Genomic DNA, 18,583 nt, shown 5'->3' with positions numbered 1-18,583 from the left:
GCCAAAGTAAAGACACGGGCAACATAGGCTGTATGAGGGCTGTTTGAATTTTGAAGTATCACTCTAAGAAGCCAAACGACTTCAAAGTAGTCGAACACTACCGCTAAAGACACACATAAAAACGTCATTCTTACCTGGATTTTTTTCTTAGGAAACATTTTGGTGTTGGATGATTTCAATAATCAACAATACATCTACGGCCTTTAGGGGGCCTGGGCGTCCTGCGGTTGACATGAGACTACTCATTCCGTTGTGAGAAATTGCGAAGCAGTCTGATACAACTCACAGAAAGTTTCCTAACTTCGGCACTTATTTATCACTGAAGCGATTCTAGTAATGAACTTGAACTATTTTCTTTAAGTTCACAGTGGTCTTGTCATTTTGTGCTTTAGTGCCAAGCTCATTTGACGAGAATTTCTTAAGGGCGAAAATGACTGATCTTGTCGAGAATAGCAAGGCGATGGCGGCTGGCATCTTGTCAATTTTCATTTTAATTACCGCGGTCGTCGACTTGATATGTGGAGCGATTTATGCCTCAATAGGAGGTGTGCAGGGATCTGGACTTTGGACAGGATTCGGGGTATGGCATATGTTAATGTGTGTTTTGATTATCTAATGAAAACGAATTGTAAAACGTCAACTGAAATTGGCAAAATGACATGATTTAGGGCTTAAGTCTGCTTTACGTTTTCAGTACTGGACGCCAATTAACCTCAACTAGAATGTTTTCTAATCTAAAATCGTTCGTATGGGGAGATGAATGTGCATTCATCCCAACTTTCATTGATCAAAGAGGGCTGGCGAGTCGAAGTAAAGTTGAGAATTAGCTGTCTCTCAACAAATTTTCCTACATTTTGCCACGTTAATTAAAGACCTTGCGCAATCCTTTCACAAGAAAGCTACAACAAGAAACGTTGGTTACTTAAAGAATTCTCATTTATTTTGAACCATACCAGAAAAATATCAACAAGATACATTTACTTCCAATTAAATTCTAAGTTCAGTTCAACGAATTGAAGTCTATAACTTTGCTCAGCCTGCTCAGGTATGTATTGTTACTAGCACCGCCATTTTAAATCATTAGTAAGTGAAGCTGTATTAACATATTTTTCTCTTTCTATTTAGTTGCTGCTTTGTGCAGTGTTTGGTCTCATAACGTGGCTGAGAAAAAGCAAAACAGCTGTGAGTAATTTACAGTAAATAATAAAAAAATGCCTATTTGCCGTCCAGAAACGAAACAGGGAAAACTTGCTTATCCAAACCTCTTCAAAATTAAATGAATCAATCTCTTTCTGATTGTCTTTTTTTTTCTCAATAATGTCACTATTTGTAGATCCCACGCTCTCTGGAATTGTTTCTTATAATTTATATCAGTCATGCCTACTTTTTCCTTTTTTCTGTTTTGAAAATGAAGTGTTTAGCTGAAACAATAACGAGGGAAATTGTTTTAACAAAGGTTCTGCGGCCGAAGACGGCTTAGAATGTCTGAAGCAGTTACAAGAGGCCATATGTCAAAGGAAGACTTTCTGGGAAAGAGAAAGAAACTAAAAAGCTACTAAGATTGCTATGAAATATGTTTGATTGACCAGCCTTACCATTTTTAACAACTATAAGGTTTTTCTCAATCTTTCTCTTCATCATCGAGACACTTGACGGGAGCTGACATGATTTTTTTTTTATACTGTCCCCCTGGAAATTTTACGGTGTCTCACTGGCTTCTTTGAATGGGTGGTTATCTCATTTGTTGAAAACAGATGCCATTAAAAAATAAAGTGGGGCGATCACGGGCGAATCAATGGCAGTGCTGAGAGCTAATACAAAGAATAACTTCTTTGATAATCGCTATAAAAAGAAAGAGAGTTACTCGGGATTTTTTTCAGATGATGTTCTTTCTTGTCTTGGACATCCTGTGGTTTGTTGCGTGTGCGGTCGGAGCCGTAATCTCATTTGGGCTCTATGCCTTACTCAGCATTATAAGGGCGACACTGGAAGACGAATGCAGCATCAGCGCGGAGGGATCATGTCACTGCAGTGGAGAAAACGATATCCCAATGAACTGTAAGCCTCTAATACATAACGTATTCGAGTCTTTTTGAAGGAGGTTGCCATTTGTAGTCTTCTCATGAGTGGAATATGTACATTATAGGCCTTATGTAACTCGATGGGTCTTGGTTTCTTTAATTTCACTTAAAAATATAACATGAGTTTTTAATGCGATCGCTTGTAATCTGAATCAGTCTTCGCCTTCCTCGACAAAGCCGCCTACTTTTAAGAGTAATCATCTCATTTTGATATTTTGTTCATCTACCAAATGATGTTTTGTTTTTTTTCTTCCATTTTGAGGAGAGTTTGCACGTCGAAGAGAAATAATCAAAACATTTTGCCACTATTTTAGCGAGGAGTCAATAAGCCACGACTAAATTGCAAGGCTGACCAATATGTCGACGAACGCCACGGATCTCATTATGGCCAGTGCCGTTATGAAACATAAAACGCATTCTAACCTTTTTGCGATAGTAAATACATTAAAATAACTGATTAGCCTCATTCTACATTGCCATTTAATGTACAGTGGATACCTGCGACGACATAATAGTAGCCCAGCGCTGTATGTTTGGTATCTTCATTTTGGACGGTGTGGGAGCCCTCCTTGCGCTGGGCGGTTCTATCATTGGTTGCATAGGAGTCTGTTGCACTGGACAAGTCGTAAGTGACACATTTCCCATAGAGCCGTTCCTTAGGATGTCATACACCCCTCTCCCCCCACCCCCGCGCCAAACAAAAAAAACAAGAACAAAAACAAAAAAAAAAAGCTTTTTGCGGTGTGGGGTGTGGTTGGGAGTTATGTTGCGTGACATGTCACGAACAGCTGTGAAGTAGACCATACAGCGGACGAGTGAACTTGCAAAACATGTCACGCTCTGTCCTGCATTCTTCAGTTGACAATCCGAGACCGCTGGATACGAAAGCTCTTTGCATATCGTCCATATCTGTTACCGGACAAATTTTGTAATTGTTTTTTTTCTTTTTTTTTCTTTTTTTTTTTATTGCCATAACAGGCGACTACAGTTGTTGTTGTGGAGCCTTCCGGAGGGGCGATGCAGCGAATCAACCAAGGTGCCCCGGAATATCCTTCGTTCCCTGGTAATAAACAGTTTTAAATTTTACCAGGAACGCATTTGTCCCTGGGATGAAGACCGTTCTTCGAGGGATGCTTGTGAACTCATTACACATTTTGCAACTTGCGGCTTCTTCCAGTTTCTCTGTGACTTTTCAGCTTTCAAGTACAATTAGAGACATTGAAGGAACAACAATCAAGTTTGGTTTTGTTTCTTATTTTTTCCGTTCTTTACAGTTGACGTTTGAGAAATATTCCCTTTACCTTTAGGAAACAGATACGCTATGAGCATTTTACTTTTCTTTTGCCAACTGCAGCATTTTACATGTAAATCGGCGTTTTTCTTAAGGTGTCAATCCGATCGGTTTAGCCGACAAAAGGTTTGTATCAATTCCATGTTTGGCCTTCCAAGTGATACATTTTTCCTTCTTATAAAGGTCTGCATCGCCTTAAAAAAAAACTTGTGGTGATTCTGGTGAGAAATTCATAAAAACTTCCTTTCTTTGTAGCCTCAGGCTTGATAATTGTTTTGGGAATTGAGCGGAGGAACAAAGATCAGAATGGAATGGAAATAGCGCACTGGGCAGCTGTGATATCTGTAGAAACTTGACGTTTTCACGTTTGTTTGTAGATCTTGGTTTTGAGTGGAAAGTGCAGTTGCACCCGCACGCTACAGCTGGTCTTTAAGAATAACTTACTATGATCCCGTCCCTTAGTCCCACACTACTATTTTTCAGGTGTACGATTACTGTTCTCGTACCCATCACTGCCGCAAGTTTTCCGATCAAAAGCAGTTAGTTTTCTAAATGGCCAATTTTTTTTCATCTCCACTATACATGAAACTACCGGCTTACGGCTGAGTGGTTGTTGTTTCGTTTTGATTTCATCTTATTTTAGCTTTTGAGGACCTAGCTAGGAATAGATGATTGAGGAACATTTAGCGGCCAGGCCTGCGGATTTTAGGCCAGGCTGCAGTTTACAGTGCGGAAAATATCACCCGTCGACAAAATGTAGGGGGTAGTTTGGGATATAAAAAAATGGCAGGTTAGTCAATATTATTCATTGACGCATTTACTCTTCGCTCAAGTCTGTCCTATATCTTTCGCTTTGCTTCGCATGGAAGGCGTAGTGTGCATAAGTTGTGGCAATCCGCTACAAAAGGATGAGATTCCCATAGAGGCGCTATGCAGCAAATGGCACCGCAACTGTTTCAAGTAAGTTCCTTTTGTCAGGAAACTGAATTCCTTTATGTCCGGATGCCTTTTCCCTAACACAATCTTTCTTTTAGGTGCTCAGAGTGTAAACGGCAACTGTCGTCTGTCTATTATGCTCGTGGCAAGACGCTTTATTGCAGAAAAGACTACACGGAAAAATTCCGATCGAAGTGTCACGTCTGCGAGCAAAAAATTAGTGGACTTGTTATGGTATGGATTATGCTATAATCTATCGTGTTACATCTCGTTCTCTAAGTATGTCTGAGTATGTCTACGTATAAATCTTGTACTCGCAGAATTCTTTTGTGGTTTTGTGGTTTTGATGAAACCTGTTCATCTACTGAATCGATCTTGATTTGTTGTTGGGAATAGTTTCCTTAGTTTTAGAGGGGCGAATACTTTACATGAGCCTCATTCACTGATCCAACTCTTCCATTGTAATTTATTGCGCGTGATATTTTACGCTTAATGTTGGTTGTATTTCTTCATCTACCGATTTAAAACTTTTTAATCTTTTCAATTTTCCGCATCATAGAGCGAGTGTACATCAAATTCTTATTGTGTCCAGGAATGCTACAAAATGGGCCATTTCAGCTTTCAGCAACTTTCCCAAATTTGAATTAAAATAAATTTCTTGTAACAGTAACAGGAAATTATAACTTCGTCACCTGCTGAATTAAAAGTAGATTTTGATGTAATTTGCATTATTTTGTTTAGTGTCAATATTGATAAGGAACAAAAATTAGTCATTTTGTTACTGGTAATTGAAAGGCTCTACCAAACATTGAAAACTTGAAAAATTGAACCAGAAATTTTGAACTTGGTGATTTGCAATTTTCTCCATCCCTGTTGCATCCAGGCACACTATTACCTCATACAGTAAGGGCCACAAAGCCTGGGTATACAAACATGGGAACATGGGATTACACATCTGGGAAAACAAAACAAACTTCTTGTATTGAATCTGTTTCTTCTAAATTTTCCCCATCAGGTTGTAGCTGATCATAAATTCCACACTGAATGTTTTTCATGTGGAAACTGTCAGCAATTTTTGGGAGAAGAAGACGATTACATTCTTGTTGAACGACATAGACTGACATGGTATTATGCTTCAAATAATTTAGTCAGCATCATGGTAGTTTAGTAATATTGCAAAGATATACATGAAATATGATTCAAAGATCATGCTCCATATGACCATGTACCAATAACTCTCTCCATTAAACAAAAAGAGTTAGTTTACTTAAAAAACACAGGTATGTAGTACTATTTGGAAGCTTTTCTTAATTTCCTTTTTTTAAGACTTTATATGTAATGAGAGATAAGCAAGTAGGAACTGGGATTAGTTTCCTTTTTAGATATAGGATTTTCTTCACAGTAAAGAACTTTTTACTATTTACAATTTTCATAACACATGAGTAAGAAATCAGAAGAGACACAAAGTTTACATTGTGGTCCTCAATAAGTTTGTAATACCTCTCCCCCTACCCTCCCCTCCCACCCTTATCAATTATAAATAAACCTTGGGATCTGAAAGTCCTGGAAATTGATAAGCTCATTGATATTTAGCTCATGAAGGGATATATACCACAGGATTTTCCAGCAGTATAAGAACATTATTCCTTGGCTTAATATGGGGATCAATACTCACTCACGTTATTAGTGGACATAATGCACTAAAAGTAAAAAGTTTCTACCAGCAGCTGAATTTTAAAGACTAGATTTTGAAGCTGAATCAGAAATTGCAGGGTGGTGGTTCACTTTACCTTTGTACTCCCAAGTCTTATTAGCAAATCTTGCATTTATCTGATCTTGCATTTATTTGATCTACGCTGCCTCCCCATTAGCTCAATTGGTTAGAGCGCCTGATTGTGTGGTGCGGGAGGTCGAGGGTTTGAACCCTGGCCAGACCAATACTCATGGTCTTAAAATAAGTGAGGATAATTTGCTACCTTTCTATAATCAAGAAATGGATAGATATTCTAGTCTTCTCAGATAAGGACGAATAAACCGTAGGCCCCGTCTCCTGCAGGGTTAGGAGTAGGAGATGTTAATTTCCCACGCATGAGATTACTGTGTGGTGGATATCCTCCCCTGGGTGGGATGGGTGGGTGTTGGTCCTGAAAAGCCCCTATGAGGAGTGGTCAATTACCCTATGTATGTATGTAGGTAGGTAGGTAGGTAGGTAGGTATGTATGTATGTATGTATGTATCTTTGTTACAATTTTAAGTTCCAAAAGATGTTTTTCTATTTTCTCGTTATCTTCCTTCTCAATATTGTACCAATACTGTAAGGAGAAATGACTTCTTGATCATTCCCTGGGGGTGGTATATGGTAGAAGTTACACTTTGGCTTTTAGTACCTTGCAAGATGAACAACAATTACATGTCATTGTATCTTTTGATAAATGAATTGCATTGCAACAATAATCCGCAATTTTTTTCTTATGATATTTGAAATATATTTAACCCTAGCTGTATGTGCTTCACAAAAGGACAAGAAGAGTCTTGGTGGGACCCTTCTTTGCATGCTGTTCATCACTTAAATCTGAATCCTGGAGCTTTGAGCAAGCATAAAATTGAAGTAGAAATTTTGAAGAGAGAAAGAAAGAGGTCTCTAAAGTCTAGAGGTTTGGAGAAAGAACCTGAGATGTCTCTTGTGATCAACGGGTACTCTTATTTTGTCTCAGTGTCATCTTCTTTGAACATATAAATTTTCACTTGATTGTGATCTCAAATATCTTTGTTGTATGTGCAGTAAATAAATTTTAATGGTAGATGGTCTGTCTACTCTTTTAGTACCCTTTGTGGTATTTACAATTGCAAAACAAAATGTGGATGTCTAAAGTACTGGTACTTCAAGTTTATTAATTATTATATGGAATTTACTTTAATTTTGGTGGCATACCTGTACTTTGTATGTGATATGAGAAATGTTTTCCTTGTCATAAGGATTAGAACAACCACAAAGTCACAGAGTTGTGATACATTAAATATCCTGATTGGAGATGTGGTACTGGAGGTCAACAAAGTTTTTGTGTCTCCCTCTACTATTGACAAGGTAATCAAAGAATGGGTAATCAATCTGTGTAGTAATTGGGGTAATTAGGAAATGTGGAGAAATCCTTTGAAAATCCAAGGTGGTTCAGAATAAGCTATTTACTTTAAAAATATAGTGAGACCTAGTCTTAGGGACTCCATACTAAGCATGTGTGTTGCACTGAATATGTGCCAAGATAGTTACTTGTTTTGTGAAGAAGAAAGAGGCTGAGAATGACTGATTTATGGAGGTAGCCTGAGTCATGTATATAGCTGACACTGTAAAAGACTTAAAAAAATTAAGCATCTTCTGGTTTTGCAGTTTGGTATCCTTTAAGATACAAATGTCAATCATAGTTAAAAAGTGTTTTATGCATTTTTTTTACCCCCATAGGTTGCTACTCTCCTGATGTCCCAATCAAATGAGATTACTGAAATTACACTTGAACGAAATGCAAGTGGACTGGACCTGAAACCCAAACAGTGCAGACTGCTCAGTGTTGATTCTGACTTTGAATCTGAGGCAGCTGCTGAAGATAAAAGCTTTCGTAATAGGTCCATATCTCTGTTTTCCAGAAGGGAACTACGGCGCTGTCAAACATCAGCATCCTCAGAAAACCCCCCTCTGATTAATGGGGAGGGAGATTCTTTGAAAGATGCTAGTGGAAAGAAGACATCGAAGCCTGCTATGCGATCAAATTCACTTCCTAGAAGGTAATTCTTTGATTCGCTTTTCTGCGAAAACTAGTCACAAAAATCTGATGATGACAAGATACTGGTAAATTCTTTAAGCTTTTAAATGTGTTTTTGTTTTCTTCAACAGCAATTCATTGTCTGACAATTTCAAGTTACGATCTGCAATTCACAGAGCTCAGTCATTCAAGTCAGAGACTGCTGCTAACAGGTAAGACTCGGCAATATTGTGTTTGTTTACTTATCTAATCATTTATTTGCCAAAAAATTCCTCAAAACGTTTTAGTCCAACTCAGAATTTGCTGGTTACATTGGGGGGTATATTTAACCTCTGAGTCAGTTAATTGATGCTATGTAATTGACTTCTTATAAAGGGTCTTCAGGCCTTGTGATCTGATCATTGGAGATGTGATTGGAAAAGGCTTTTTTGGACAAGTTAGAAAGGTATGCAGCAAATGACTCAACCCAGGGGGGACAATTGATCAGACCTTTGGTGTGATAGTCTGAATAAAGGTAATTCTGCAAGGGACTACCATTTTCTTAATTCAGGTAACTTGACTTTGAAAATGGCTTCTGCTTGGCAAGTTGAAATGTCAGTTACTGTTGCCAATAAGGGTCCTTTTTAGGACTACTCATGCGATCAAACCTTAAGATCAACCAGGAAGTTAATCATAGTTTGTCTTAAATCAACATCTCGTCTGCATTCTTTCATGTGTGCTAAATAATTGTGCCGTTTTTTTTAGTTTCAAGTTTCAGGAATACGATTTTTTTTTTCAAGGTGACACAGAGTCAGAGTGGAGAGGTTATGGTGATGAAAGAGCTTCTCAATTATGATGAGACAGCTAAAGTCAGCTTTTTAAAAGAGGTAAGTTACATTTTCCTTAAAAATCATGATTGGACAAGGACTAAGGACTATTAACTGCACAGCATATGTAGGACTACTGAGAAACTTGATGCCCAATGCCGTCAAATTTTGAGAAAAAACTGTAGAAAACCACCTAAGATGGGGAGGGGGGGGGAGTGTTGTGAGAGAGGGGGCTGGCTTATTAGTGAGAAGAAGAGACTTTTTATCGAGAGGGGTTTGTTTGTTAGCTCTTAAAAGAAAATTTTGAATTTTTTTTAGGTTGCTTTGCTAAAGAGTTTAAATCATCCTAATGTACTGCGGTTTATAGGGATTTTGTACAGAGACCAGACCTTGAACTTGATTACTGGTAAGCCTTATGCTAAGTGGATGTATTGTGTTTGCAAAGACTGAAGGAAATGATAAGATTGTTTATCTTTGTTGATTAAAACATTGATGTTTTGCAGAGTATATATGTGGTGGTACAGTGCGTCAAGTCCTAAAGGATAAGGTATGAAATGATTTTTTTTTGCTCTACTAACTCTAAGAAAGTTGGAGCTACATGGGATTTTGCAAGATGTGCATGGGACTTGTGAACTACTGTGAAAATGTGTATTTGCTTATGTTCCCATCTCTACATGGAGCAGTCAACACATAATCTGAATGCTTGTCATGGATAACTCTTTTCGTAAGATCATAGTTTTGTATTGACAGTACTCAAACTTATTTCAGAAGTTTGCTTTCCTTCAAGGGTAAACAACTGCCATGGTTACAGAGGATTAGGTTTGCAAAAGACATAGCGGCAGGAATGGTGAGTTGGAGAAGTTCTAATATATAATTTCTCCTTGGTATCCGGATACACTGTCAAGATGTTAAGTAATGAGAATAAAAGAAATGATATAACGCTGAATTCCCACAACTAGTGAGCAGAGAATTTCCAGCTCATCAGTTGGGAGAATAAGCTTTCAGATCAAGGAGTAGAAGGTTAAAAAACCCATAGAAATAAAATAGATTCTTCTTAAATTTACAAGTACAAAAATAAAGTTTCAAAGAATTTACTTTTACTATCGGGAGATTTTAAATCTTAGAAAATTTCTTGTGGTATACTCGATATTGTACTTTCACCAAAGGTCTTGTGTCAGAATAATTCATCTCTGGTGCATTTGTTATTTAATTGTATAATTTTTTTAACTAATCTTTTTCAATCCTTTTCCTAGGCTTACCTCCATTCAATGAACGTCATGCACAGAGACTTAACCTCAAAGAATTGTCTGGTTGAAACCGACAAGGTATAATGTCTATTTTGATGATTTTTTTGTGAAGGTGATCTTTTGTTACCCTTTTCCTCCTTAAACGGGTCTGGCCTACATAAATGAAATCTTTTATACAAAAACCGAAGCTGTGTCGCTCGGCCAGACAAAACGAAGCAACTCTGCAACCGGAATCATGGGCTGGTGATTGGCTTGGGAGAAAAAATATACTGATTGCCGAGAAAAAAAATATCGAGGACCCTTCAGAACGCACTCAGAATGAGTGTCGTACAACCTAAACCATAGTCATTACGGCGGGAAATCAGAAGAAAGAAAACAAAAGCCAGTGACGGAAGCGCGTAAAACGTAACTGGTAAAGTGATTATCGAATTTATTTTTGGATCTGATTGGTTTAAAAGGTAGCGCGATTTTTCTGGATAAATCACAAAGCGTAATCAGGAAATAACAGGGCAATCCGAGATTGCTTTGGTTACATAGCGTTTACAGGAGTCACACAACCGAAGTATCCTTATCTCTCAAACGCACATGATATTAGAACAGGTTTAAGGCCCGCTTTTTCGACTGTGTTTGGCAGTGACTTAGATCGAGTTTGCGCTGGTTCCATGTGTTAGGTTTACTATAGTCCTCCTTCTTTCATGATGTGTAGGAGTCAGGTGATATGTCAGTGGTTGTGGCCGACTTTGGCTTGGCTCGTGTGGTTAGAGACAGACCCTTATCGCCTCTTGATCGGATATCATCGACCATGCCTCCCTCCCCTGGACAAAAATCACTTAGCTCTACCGGCAACAGACCGCCTCCTCCGAAGAAAAGGTGTGATGCTTTTACAATGGTTCTCATCTGGAGAAAATGATCGTAGCCCAGTGGCAAGCTTCTTAGATGCGAGTAGTTGGTACATGGAGACGAAATAAGCTTGTTCTTCTTGTTCTGAATGTCTTTTCCATTGTGTATTGACATATCCTTTAAGTTCTTTTGAGGTCTTTATTTGCGTCAGAGGATTCGCAACTTTAGGTTTCATCGGCCATACTTAAAATTTGTAAGTAGTTCGAAAGGCGAACTATTATATTTACCTCCTGAATCCAACTATAACGTTGTAAATCACTATCGATTCTCAGGTACACAGTGGTGGGTTCCCCGTACTGGATGGCTCCTGAGATGTTGTTGGGTGAGTTTACTTCTTACTTGTGTGTGTGTGTGTGTGTGTGTGTGTGTGTGTGTGTGTGTGTGTGTGTGTGTGTGTGTGTCTGTGTGTGTGTGTGTGTGTGTGAGCAGTACATTCTACATTCCACACAAGACCTCTCTCCTCCTATGAGTATCAATGGACTCTGGTGTGTTGTCGGGAAAACCTTAAACTTCTAACTCCCAAGATCTAAATGTTAGATTCTCTCCTCTAGCTGCTACACATTTCCTTGTAAAATGGTGGTGAGATTTGGGGGCTAGATTAAGATAACAACTTCTACCTTATAAGTTTGAGTATTCTCGTTACCTGTTTACTGGATAATGCATGGATATGATAGGGAGAAGTTACACGTTTGTTAATTCTGGGAGTTAATTGGTGAAGAAATGCTCCGATGGAGGGGTGAGTAAGAAAAGGATTGCTTCACTGAAATTGCTGGGTTACTCCCACCTCGCTGAAAGGGGGCGGGGGGAGGGGGAAGTGGGGGCAGCCCATCTTCGAACCGGCATCCGCCTTGGGGGAGTAGCAATACTTCTAGTCGCTTCTTGTCTTTTCAAGGGGAATGTGCTCCGGCAAGATGGACGTCTTAGGTCGAGTGTTGCCTTGCTTGTTACAAAGCGCCCTTTTTCATCACCTGTCTCATTTATCTCTTTAGGAATGACGTACAATGAAAAGGTCGACGTCTTCTCATTTGGGGTTTTAACATGCGAGGTATGATTGTTACTTCCATCCATTAATTTGTTATGTCATTTCGTGTCATTCCTGTTCAAATTCCATATGAACTCCATATTTCTTTATTCTAGAGGGTCCACTATCACCTCCTTCCTTTTTTATTTCAGATAATTGGCCGAGTAAAGGCTGATCCAGACTACCTCCCTCGATTATCAGTAAGTAGTTTCTTGAACCTCTCGGTTTCATAATTCTGGTTGCTTTAGTTTGATTACGCCTGGTTAATCTTGTATTTCCAATTTACACACTTAAAGAAAACGCTTGGAATTAGCTGTTTCATCCTCGAAGCGATTGGCACAGATCTACTCCAAATTTCACTACAATATCCAGTAAAAAGGTGGTGATAGTAGACATAGTTACAAGCTGGATATATTGAAATAATTTCGACGTCCTTTTAGCTGTATTACATGGGAGAATAAACAATTAGCTCCAGGGAGTAACGAAAATTAAGATTTTGCAGGATGGGATTGTGGGTAATGTGGAGAAATATCATCTGGTCAGTGTCAATGCTTTCTTAAAAAATTCGATCATGGTTTCAACTTTCTCGCTTCTGCGTCCACAGAATTTTGGAATTGACGAAGAGAAATTCTGTAAAGAGTTTTGCGAGGGATGTCCCGAGTTATTTTACAAAATAGCTTTCCTTTGCTGCGATCTGGACTCAGACAAGAGGTAAGAGAAATGTTTCCTTACTTGGAATTACAGACTTAAAGTACGTAATTCTTTGTGTTGCAAATAACAACGGGGTTCACGATATTAAGCTATAAAATCACCCGTTGTGGCGAAGTACCCAATCATATTTCTTCCGATGCTGGTCAAACCACAGATTGAATCAACTCTGTATATTACAACTTTTAAGCCAATATATCTTGGGTAGTTTGCCTAAGACATTCCTGTTACACAAGATTTCTTTCGGCCCTAGGCTCGTTGGTCAGGTGAAATAGTCTTGAATTTTACCTCACTCAGTCCAAAAAAATTACCTTTTCTTCAACCAAAGCGGAATACAGTTGTAACTTGAGTGTTGGGGTCAATCCAGAGCTTGAATCAAGGCGGATGTTCGCACCTAGGGTCTGGTGTGACCAAAACACCTATGCGCTTTCTGGGAAGCAGAGAAATAAAAGAAATTATGTGGGCATTTTTTGACTGAGATTTTCTCGACCTCCTTGGATGGCGACGATATGTTTGCGTGTTTTTGAAGTATTTGTGTCTTTGTCTAACAGACCCGAGTTTTGTGATCTGGAGAAGTGGTTCGAGTCCTTACTACTTCATATAGAAGTTGGTTTACCTTTACCATCTGACATGAAGTTCACTCTTCTACCCGCCACTCTCATGAGAAAAATCAGTGAAAGTAACGAAAGAAGTGAGAAGACATGAACGAGGCCGTTCCTCAATCGTAGCCAAAGCTTTCAGGAAAAGATGGATTGCACAAAACGACAATCGTTTGCCTCTGCCGAAGCTTGTCTTTGGGAAATTTTCAGAGCACTGCAGCAGCTTGGATTCCTTCCCTCTCGACAACTTTACCATTTACGAAGTTTGGAAAGGATTCGACCGACCCATATTCAGCCTATCCTACTGGGCTTCCTGTGGCGAGCTTAACTGTCCTGTGAATATACCTTGGTGGATTCTACTTAATGTGAATATACCTTGGTGGATTCCTCAAAACTAGCAGAGATTACAATCTCTGCTAGTTTTGAGGCTTCTGTCTGTTTGCCCTCACCCTCACCATCACCATCACCCTCTTGGGTGAAATGTACGAATGTGACGTTCGCACGTGCTGTTCCCTTTTAAAGGAAAGTAGCTTGATCGTTGACACTGAAAGAGACAAAACAATGCGCGTAACTACAGTCGTTTTTCTCAGTTTCTACGTCTCTAGTCGCATTCTTAAAGTCGTGAACTCCTTGGATTGTAAATTGAATGACAAGGGTGTGTGAGAAATGGATGATTCTTGTCACTTGATCGGCCGGTTGAAAGAAAACACTTCACGATATCGACAAAACGAACGAGTTGCGGCTCAAACTGAGATGGACATTCCTCAAACTGGTTCCCGTGGCTCTGAGAACTAGATGGGTAATTCCGGAAAAATAAATGAATTTGATATTCGAACAGAGCACATTGTCCTACACCGCTAAATTGTAATTGGGTTTATTTTTTTCATTCTCCTTTTACAGAAGCACGCACTGACTATCAACAATTGTGATACCGCGTCAATTTTCTGACGTGGGATAACCAATCGTCTGAGAATTTTGTTATTTACTTTTCCACCGGTCACAATGACCGGTCGTGTGTCACCGAAGGTTAATAAAATCAAGAGTTATAACATCTACCTATGATTGTTAGTTTCCCCGTCGCAGTGTGTTTGTTAAACCAGTGGTGGTGGGAGGGGGGGGGGGTGGGGGGCTTACAACTCCTAGTCAGGCAAGGTGTTTTCCACCGTGTTTGAGAAAAACCCTGGTACGAGAATATGACGAGATAAAGAGCCCGCAAGCCTTTTGGCAATTACTTTTGTAGCTGTGAAATAGGATACTTTTAATTTTTTTCTCCTTTTTTCACCAGTGTCGGAAAACCAGAAGTATTAATCAAATAGACCAATCACAACTCAAGTTAAAACTGGTTAACTTCTTTTGCGCGGGAAAACGCAATTTGTTGTTGTTTTGTTTAGTTTTGCTTTTCCTTTTCTCTTCTTGAGAAATTGTGCTAACCAAAGATTAGGGTGCCTTACACAAATACAATCCGAGGTTGGTCAATTAAATTGAATTTTTTAACAGCAACTTCGTATAGTGACGTTTCATATGTCATCTTAAAGAATATTTAACAATTGCTACACAAAAATTAGCAGGAAAGGCCATCTTTGCAAGGAGTTTCCAAATTGCAAGTTCCGTGGAATATGGTTGACTATAGCACAGAAGGCTAAAAGCTGTTCGGATACATTCCCTGACCACAAACTTTTATTCAACATGTTTGGAAAACGGCTCCTGAAATCTTTTCAAGAATTGAACGATTTTGCCATGTTATGTGAAGAACACAATCTTGACTTGTGTTGTAAACTCGGGTACCCGTTGCTTGTTTCTAAAATCTTTTTATAGACTAAGATGACGACTATTGTCAACAATTGTTTTACTTAGCAAATTGATTTATAAACATATGTTACGCTCGAGTAATCACAAAGAGATTTCTGCAACCTGTTCCCTGCTCCGAAACTTCTAGCCAACATTAAAATTAAATGATTTCTAGAAAATGGCGGATTGACATCGCATTATATTGACTGTCACAACGAATATTCGTCTGGCTCTGGCTAAGTCGTCTATTTTGGGATTATTGGAATGGATGGAGTTTCTCCCCAACAGATTTGGGTTTTGATCGCGAATCAAGAATGAATGAATGGGACTTCAACTTGAGCTAAGAATCAATGTAATTAACTAATGTTTCCATGCCAAACAATTAACGTTCGTGAAGGAGATTCAACCTCGGATGAATTCACTGAATTGCTTTTAAAACCAAAGTCCTTAGCAGGAGCAACACTTCCGAGAAATTTTAAAGTTGTGGTGAATTATTTAACTTCCATCGACTGATCAGGGGTAGATAAGAGGAAGAACAAAGTGCCTCGCGGCAGGTGTCCATTTTACTGCAATGTTTACTGTATCTTTTGATATCAATCCATTTACGTACTCGTCGGTCTTATAGTAGAGGACTAGTTCTCGATTTTCAACTCGCAATTCAAAGGAGTGGGCGTTAACTTGATATGGTTCACGGACTAGATGAAGTGAGGCTTTTTTTTTTTGGTGGGTGAGGTGTGGCTTGCTTAACAATGATTTAATTCTCTTTGGTTCACCTAGGTAAGGAGGGTGTTTGTTTGTTAGGCTCGCTACTATACTGTTAGTTTAAAGTTTGGGAACAAAACGAGTTGTGGCTGAAAACACGTGAACGTGAAACCGAAGTTTTGTAAAGTACTGTTTTAAGTGTGACCATTGCCCTGATATAGAGAGGGTAAAGTATTACAGACACACTTGACATAAGAGGCAGTTATAGGAATGGAAATATATATTGCAACAGTTAGGTTACTTATGCGGCTTTGAAAGAGTCGTTATGGCTTTGTCTGTAGTCAAGATGGAATGGTGCCTCCAGAGAGCGAGCTCATCTTTTGCAGAAATTTTGTACAACATTGGAACTAAACCCATGCCAAAGAAGTCACACTTAGCAATGCTTTCGAACACCATTATGGTGATTTTACCGACAAAATGCATTTTTCATCGGAGGTGTCCTGTGGCTCCTTTAACTGATTTTCACCTTTCATGTGTTCGTTTTCTCCTATTTCTTGCAGATATCAAGGAGATCATTAAAGTAACATGGAGGCAAAAGATACTCTAAAATGGTCCATCCTCGGATTTTTCATCCTCTTCTTTTTGACTGGCCTCTCTCTGATCATTTTTGCTGTCACCTCACCAACACCATTCGGAGATTATCTAACGATGAAAGCCGCTGCGTTCCCGGTGAATTATGGACTCAGAATTGGCCTGCTAGTATTCTTACTTTTCATTTCTGGGCTGTTTATCTTTGCAGTAGTTAAAGAAAATAACAGACTTCTAACATTACTGGCCATCATGTTTATCATTTTGTTTCTCGTCGAGTTCATCATGGGGATAGTGTATTTTACGTTGAAGAGTGAAATTATTGTCGGTAAAAAGAAATTAAGCAACGGTCAGCAAATGCTGGCCCAGTATGGAAGTGACGAGAAAGTCACCCAAGCCTTCGATCAAATCCAGCGGACTTACGCCTGCTGTGGAATTGTTGACTATCGTGATTGGTTTACTTCAAAATGGGCAGCAGCTCAGGTTGGTGGAAAAATTTGTTTTTTATCTCTTAAGCTAAGCGTCTTAAGCTAAAAATATGTCTTGTTCTAAGACGAAATTTAGCGTTTTTTCTCTCCTTAAATTGTAACTTCAAGTAACTATTTACCACATCCTGAAAGAAGCCCTTGGTATTTTCCTCCTTTAAAGTGTGCTCTGTCGTCCGAAATATGTCCATCAGTGAAGCTTCTGTCAATAGGCCAATTTAAACAGTTTAATATTTCTGAGATGTGGAGTGATTGTTGTCTAGACTCGAGTCATCCTTTCCGTCAATTTCTGCATGTTCCTGATTTAGCCAAGCCATGGAGCGCCGCTTTGATGGAAAGCAAACAAATCATAACGGTTTATGAGAAGAGAGATGCCGATACTCTTCTTTCCGAAAAGTAACATACGTATGTGTGCCGGTTAATTGTGAGCATTCTAACCGGAGACTAATTTGTCCCCAGGGGGTGAACAACAGGGTACCAACGTCATGCTGTAAGTTCCCGACAACCACTTGTGGCAATGATTTGGACTTAAAGAACCCCATGGATTTCATCAATATATTAGGATGTACGGGACTAAATTTCGCCTACGATGACAAACTCAAAGTAGTGGGAGGGGTAGGTTTAGCTCTCGGTTTTCTGAACTTGTTCGCCCTACTATGCTGCATCATATTCTGCTTCTGTTTCAATGCCGCACGGGGACTCAGTCCTAAGGACGCTCTAAAGGGAGAGGAGCCAGATGATCAGCTGTCGTCGAGCTCATCGAATAAGGGCCGTCGACGTTCCTCTGCTCCCAGCACATCAGGATCCTTACGGCGCCAACCCTCTAAGAAGGCTTTGCGTGCATCAAGGGAGGACCTAAATAAAGACGAGAATGATGATGACCTTCCCTCTTACTCTAATAAGGATTTACTCGACAAATCTGAAGGATAGTCAGGAATCATTGCCTCCTACCCCTCGGGGGAAAGTTTACCAGAGGATCAACTCGAGCTTAAGGTTTCTCCCAACAGCTTTTGTACAATCCTTTCTTGATTTCTTGACAGGAGGGGGTCATGTATGTTACAAATGTTTCTCACTCATGTGAAAACAATTTCGGACGAGTATCCTGATTTATACTATAACTGAAATGTCCGTAAGTAAAGAGGCCAGCGTGGGATTGGAAGGAGGGGCTCCCCTCTTTTTTGTCCCACCTAGGGATCCAGCATACGCAGGCTTTTGCGCAGAAACTATTTCAGCGTGACCAGTATCTACACTGTATTTTTACAAATAAAACATGCTGAGGGAAGAAAAAGCTTGTTGAAAGAGCACTTCAAAAGTGAAACCAGACTTTTCTCCTTCAAAGGGATGTTTCGTTTATTCAGCTAGTGCCCCACTCTATTTTTCTTCTCTCCGTTTACTAGATATTTCCACAGCCATTAATACTTTGAGCTGTTCTTCCTCTTTCACTGACTGTTCCCCTTCCCTCGAGGTTCACGGGGCCATTTACATTTTATTTGAACTGTAATAGGCAATGCCAGGATCCTTGATTATATTAAACGATTCTTTTGGTATTCTGCTATCGTAAGTAGTTCATTTACTAGTGACTCGAGATCAGAAAGTTTTTCCCAATTTTATCTGTAACAAGTTTAGTCATTAACTGAGCTTATTCGAATTTCTGAAATTGCTGAGTATCTTATTTC

General features: G+C 39.2%; 3 protein-coding genes across 8 annotated transcripts; all 3 read left to right on the top strand.

The window, feature by feature from the left end:
- Positions 1-223: 223 nt before the first annotated feature.
- LOC111331311 (uncharacterized) lies at positions 224-3,626 on the top strand. Its single transcript, XM_022936396.2, has 5 exons — positions 224-580; positions 1,126-1,182; positions 1,881-2,058; positions 2,573-2,706; positions 3,060-3,626. Exons 1-5 carry the CDS (start codon positions 431-433, stop codon positions 3,159-3,161), a joined length of 621 nt encoding a protein of 206 aa, XP_022792131.1. The 5' UTR covers positions 224-430; the 3' UTR covers positions 3,162-3,626.
- A 428-nt stretch (positions 3,627-4,054) lies between these two features.
- On the top strand, positions 4,055-14,399 carry LOC111331269 (LIM domain kinase 1). 3 transcript variants are annotated; one of them, XM_088743435.1, is made up of 20 exons: positions 4,100-4,162; positions 4,242-4,332; positions 4,407-4,542; positions 5,324-5,433; positions 6,808-7,002; positions 7,285-7,393; positions 7,766-8,085; positions 8,195-8,275; positions 8,439-8,508; positions 8,843-8,929; positions 9,188-9,275; positions 9,373-9,416; positions 9,657-9,716; positions 10,123-10,194; positions 10,823-10,986; positions 11,289-11,338; positions 12,006-12,061; positions 12,190-12,237; positions 12,642-12,748; positions 13,297-14,399. In XM_088743435.1, exons 1-20 carry the CDS (start codon positions 4,156-4,158, stop codon positions 13,448-13,450), a joined length of 2,049 nt encoding a protein of 682 aa, XP_088599561.1. In that variant the 5' UTR covers positions 4,100-4,155; the 3' UTR covers positions 13,451-14,399. The 3 variants fall into 3 exon arrangements, with proteins under 3 accessions (XP_022792076.1, XP_022792074.1, XP_088599561.1); XM_022936341.2 differs by lacking the exon at positions 4,242-4,332 and having other exon boundaries at positions 4,055-4,162; XM_022936339.2 differs by having other exon boundaries at positions 4,086-4,332.
- An 833-nt stretch (positions 14,400-15,232) lies between these two features.
- Positions 15,233-18,457, top strand: LOC111331270 (CD151 antigen-like). 4 transcript variants are annotated; one of them, XM_022936342.2, is made up of 3 exons: positions 15,233-15,484; positions 16,395-16,905; positions 17,367-18,457. In XM_022936342.2, exons 2-3 carry the CDS (start codon positions 16,420-16,422, stop codon positions 17,835-17,837), a joined length of 957 nt encoding a protein of 318 aa, XP_022792077.2. In that variant the 5' UTR covers positions 15,233-15,484; positions 16,395-16,419; the 3' UTR covers positions 17,838-18,457. The 4 variants fall into 4 exon arrangements, with proteins under 4 accessions (XP_022792077.2, XP_088600065.1, XP_088600064.1 ...); XM_088743939.1 differs by lacking the exon at positions 15,233-15,484 and adding an exon at positions 15,505-15,686; XM_088743938.1 differs by lacking the exon at positions 15,233-15,484 and adding an exon at positions 15,763-15,909.
- Positions 18,458-18,583: the final 126 nt, after the last annotated feature.

The sequence above is a fragment of the Stylophora pistillata genome, chromosome 13, assembly GCF_964205215.1.
Source record: "Stylophora pistillata chromosome 13, jaStyPist1.2, whole genome shotgun sequence".
In the NCBI taxonomy this organism is placed as follows: domain Eukaryota; kingdom Metazoa; phylum Cnidaria; class Anthozoa; order Scleractinia; family Pocilloporidae; genus Stylophora; species Stylophora pistillata.
This window is presented reverse-complemented; position numbering and strand designations above follow the sequence as displayed.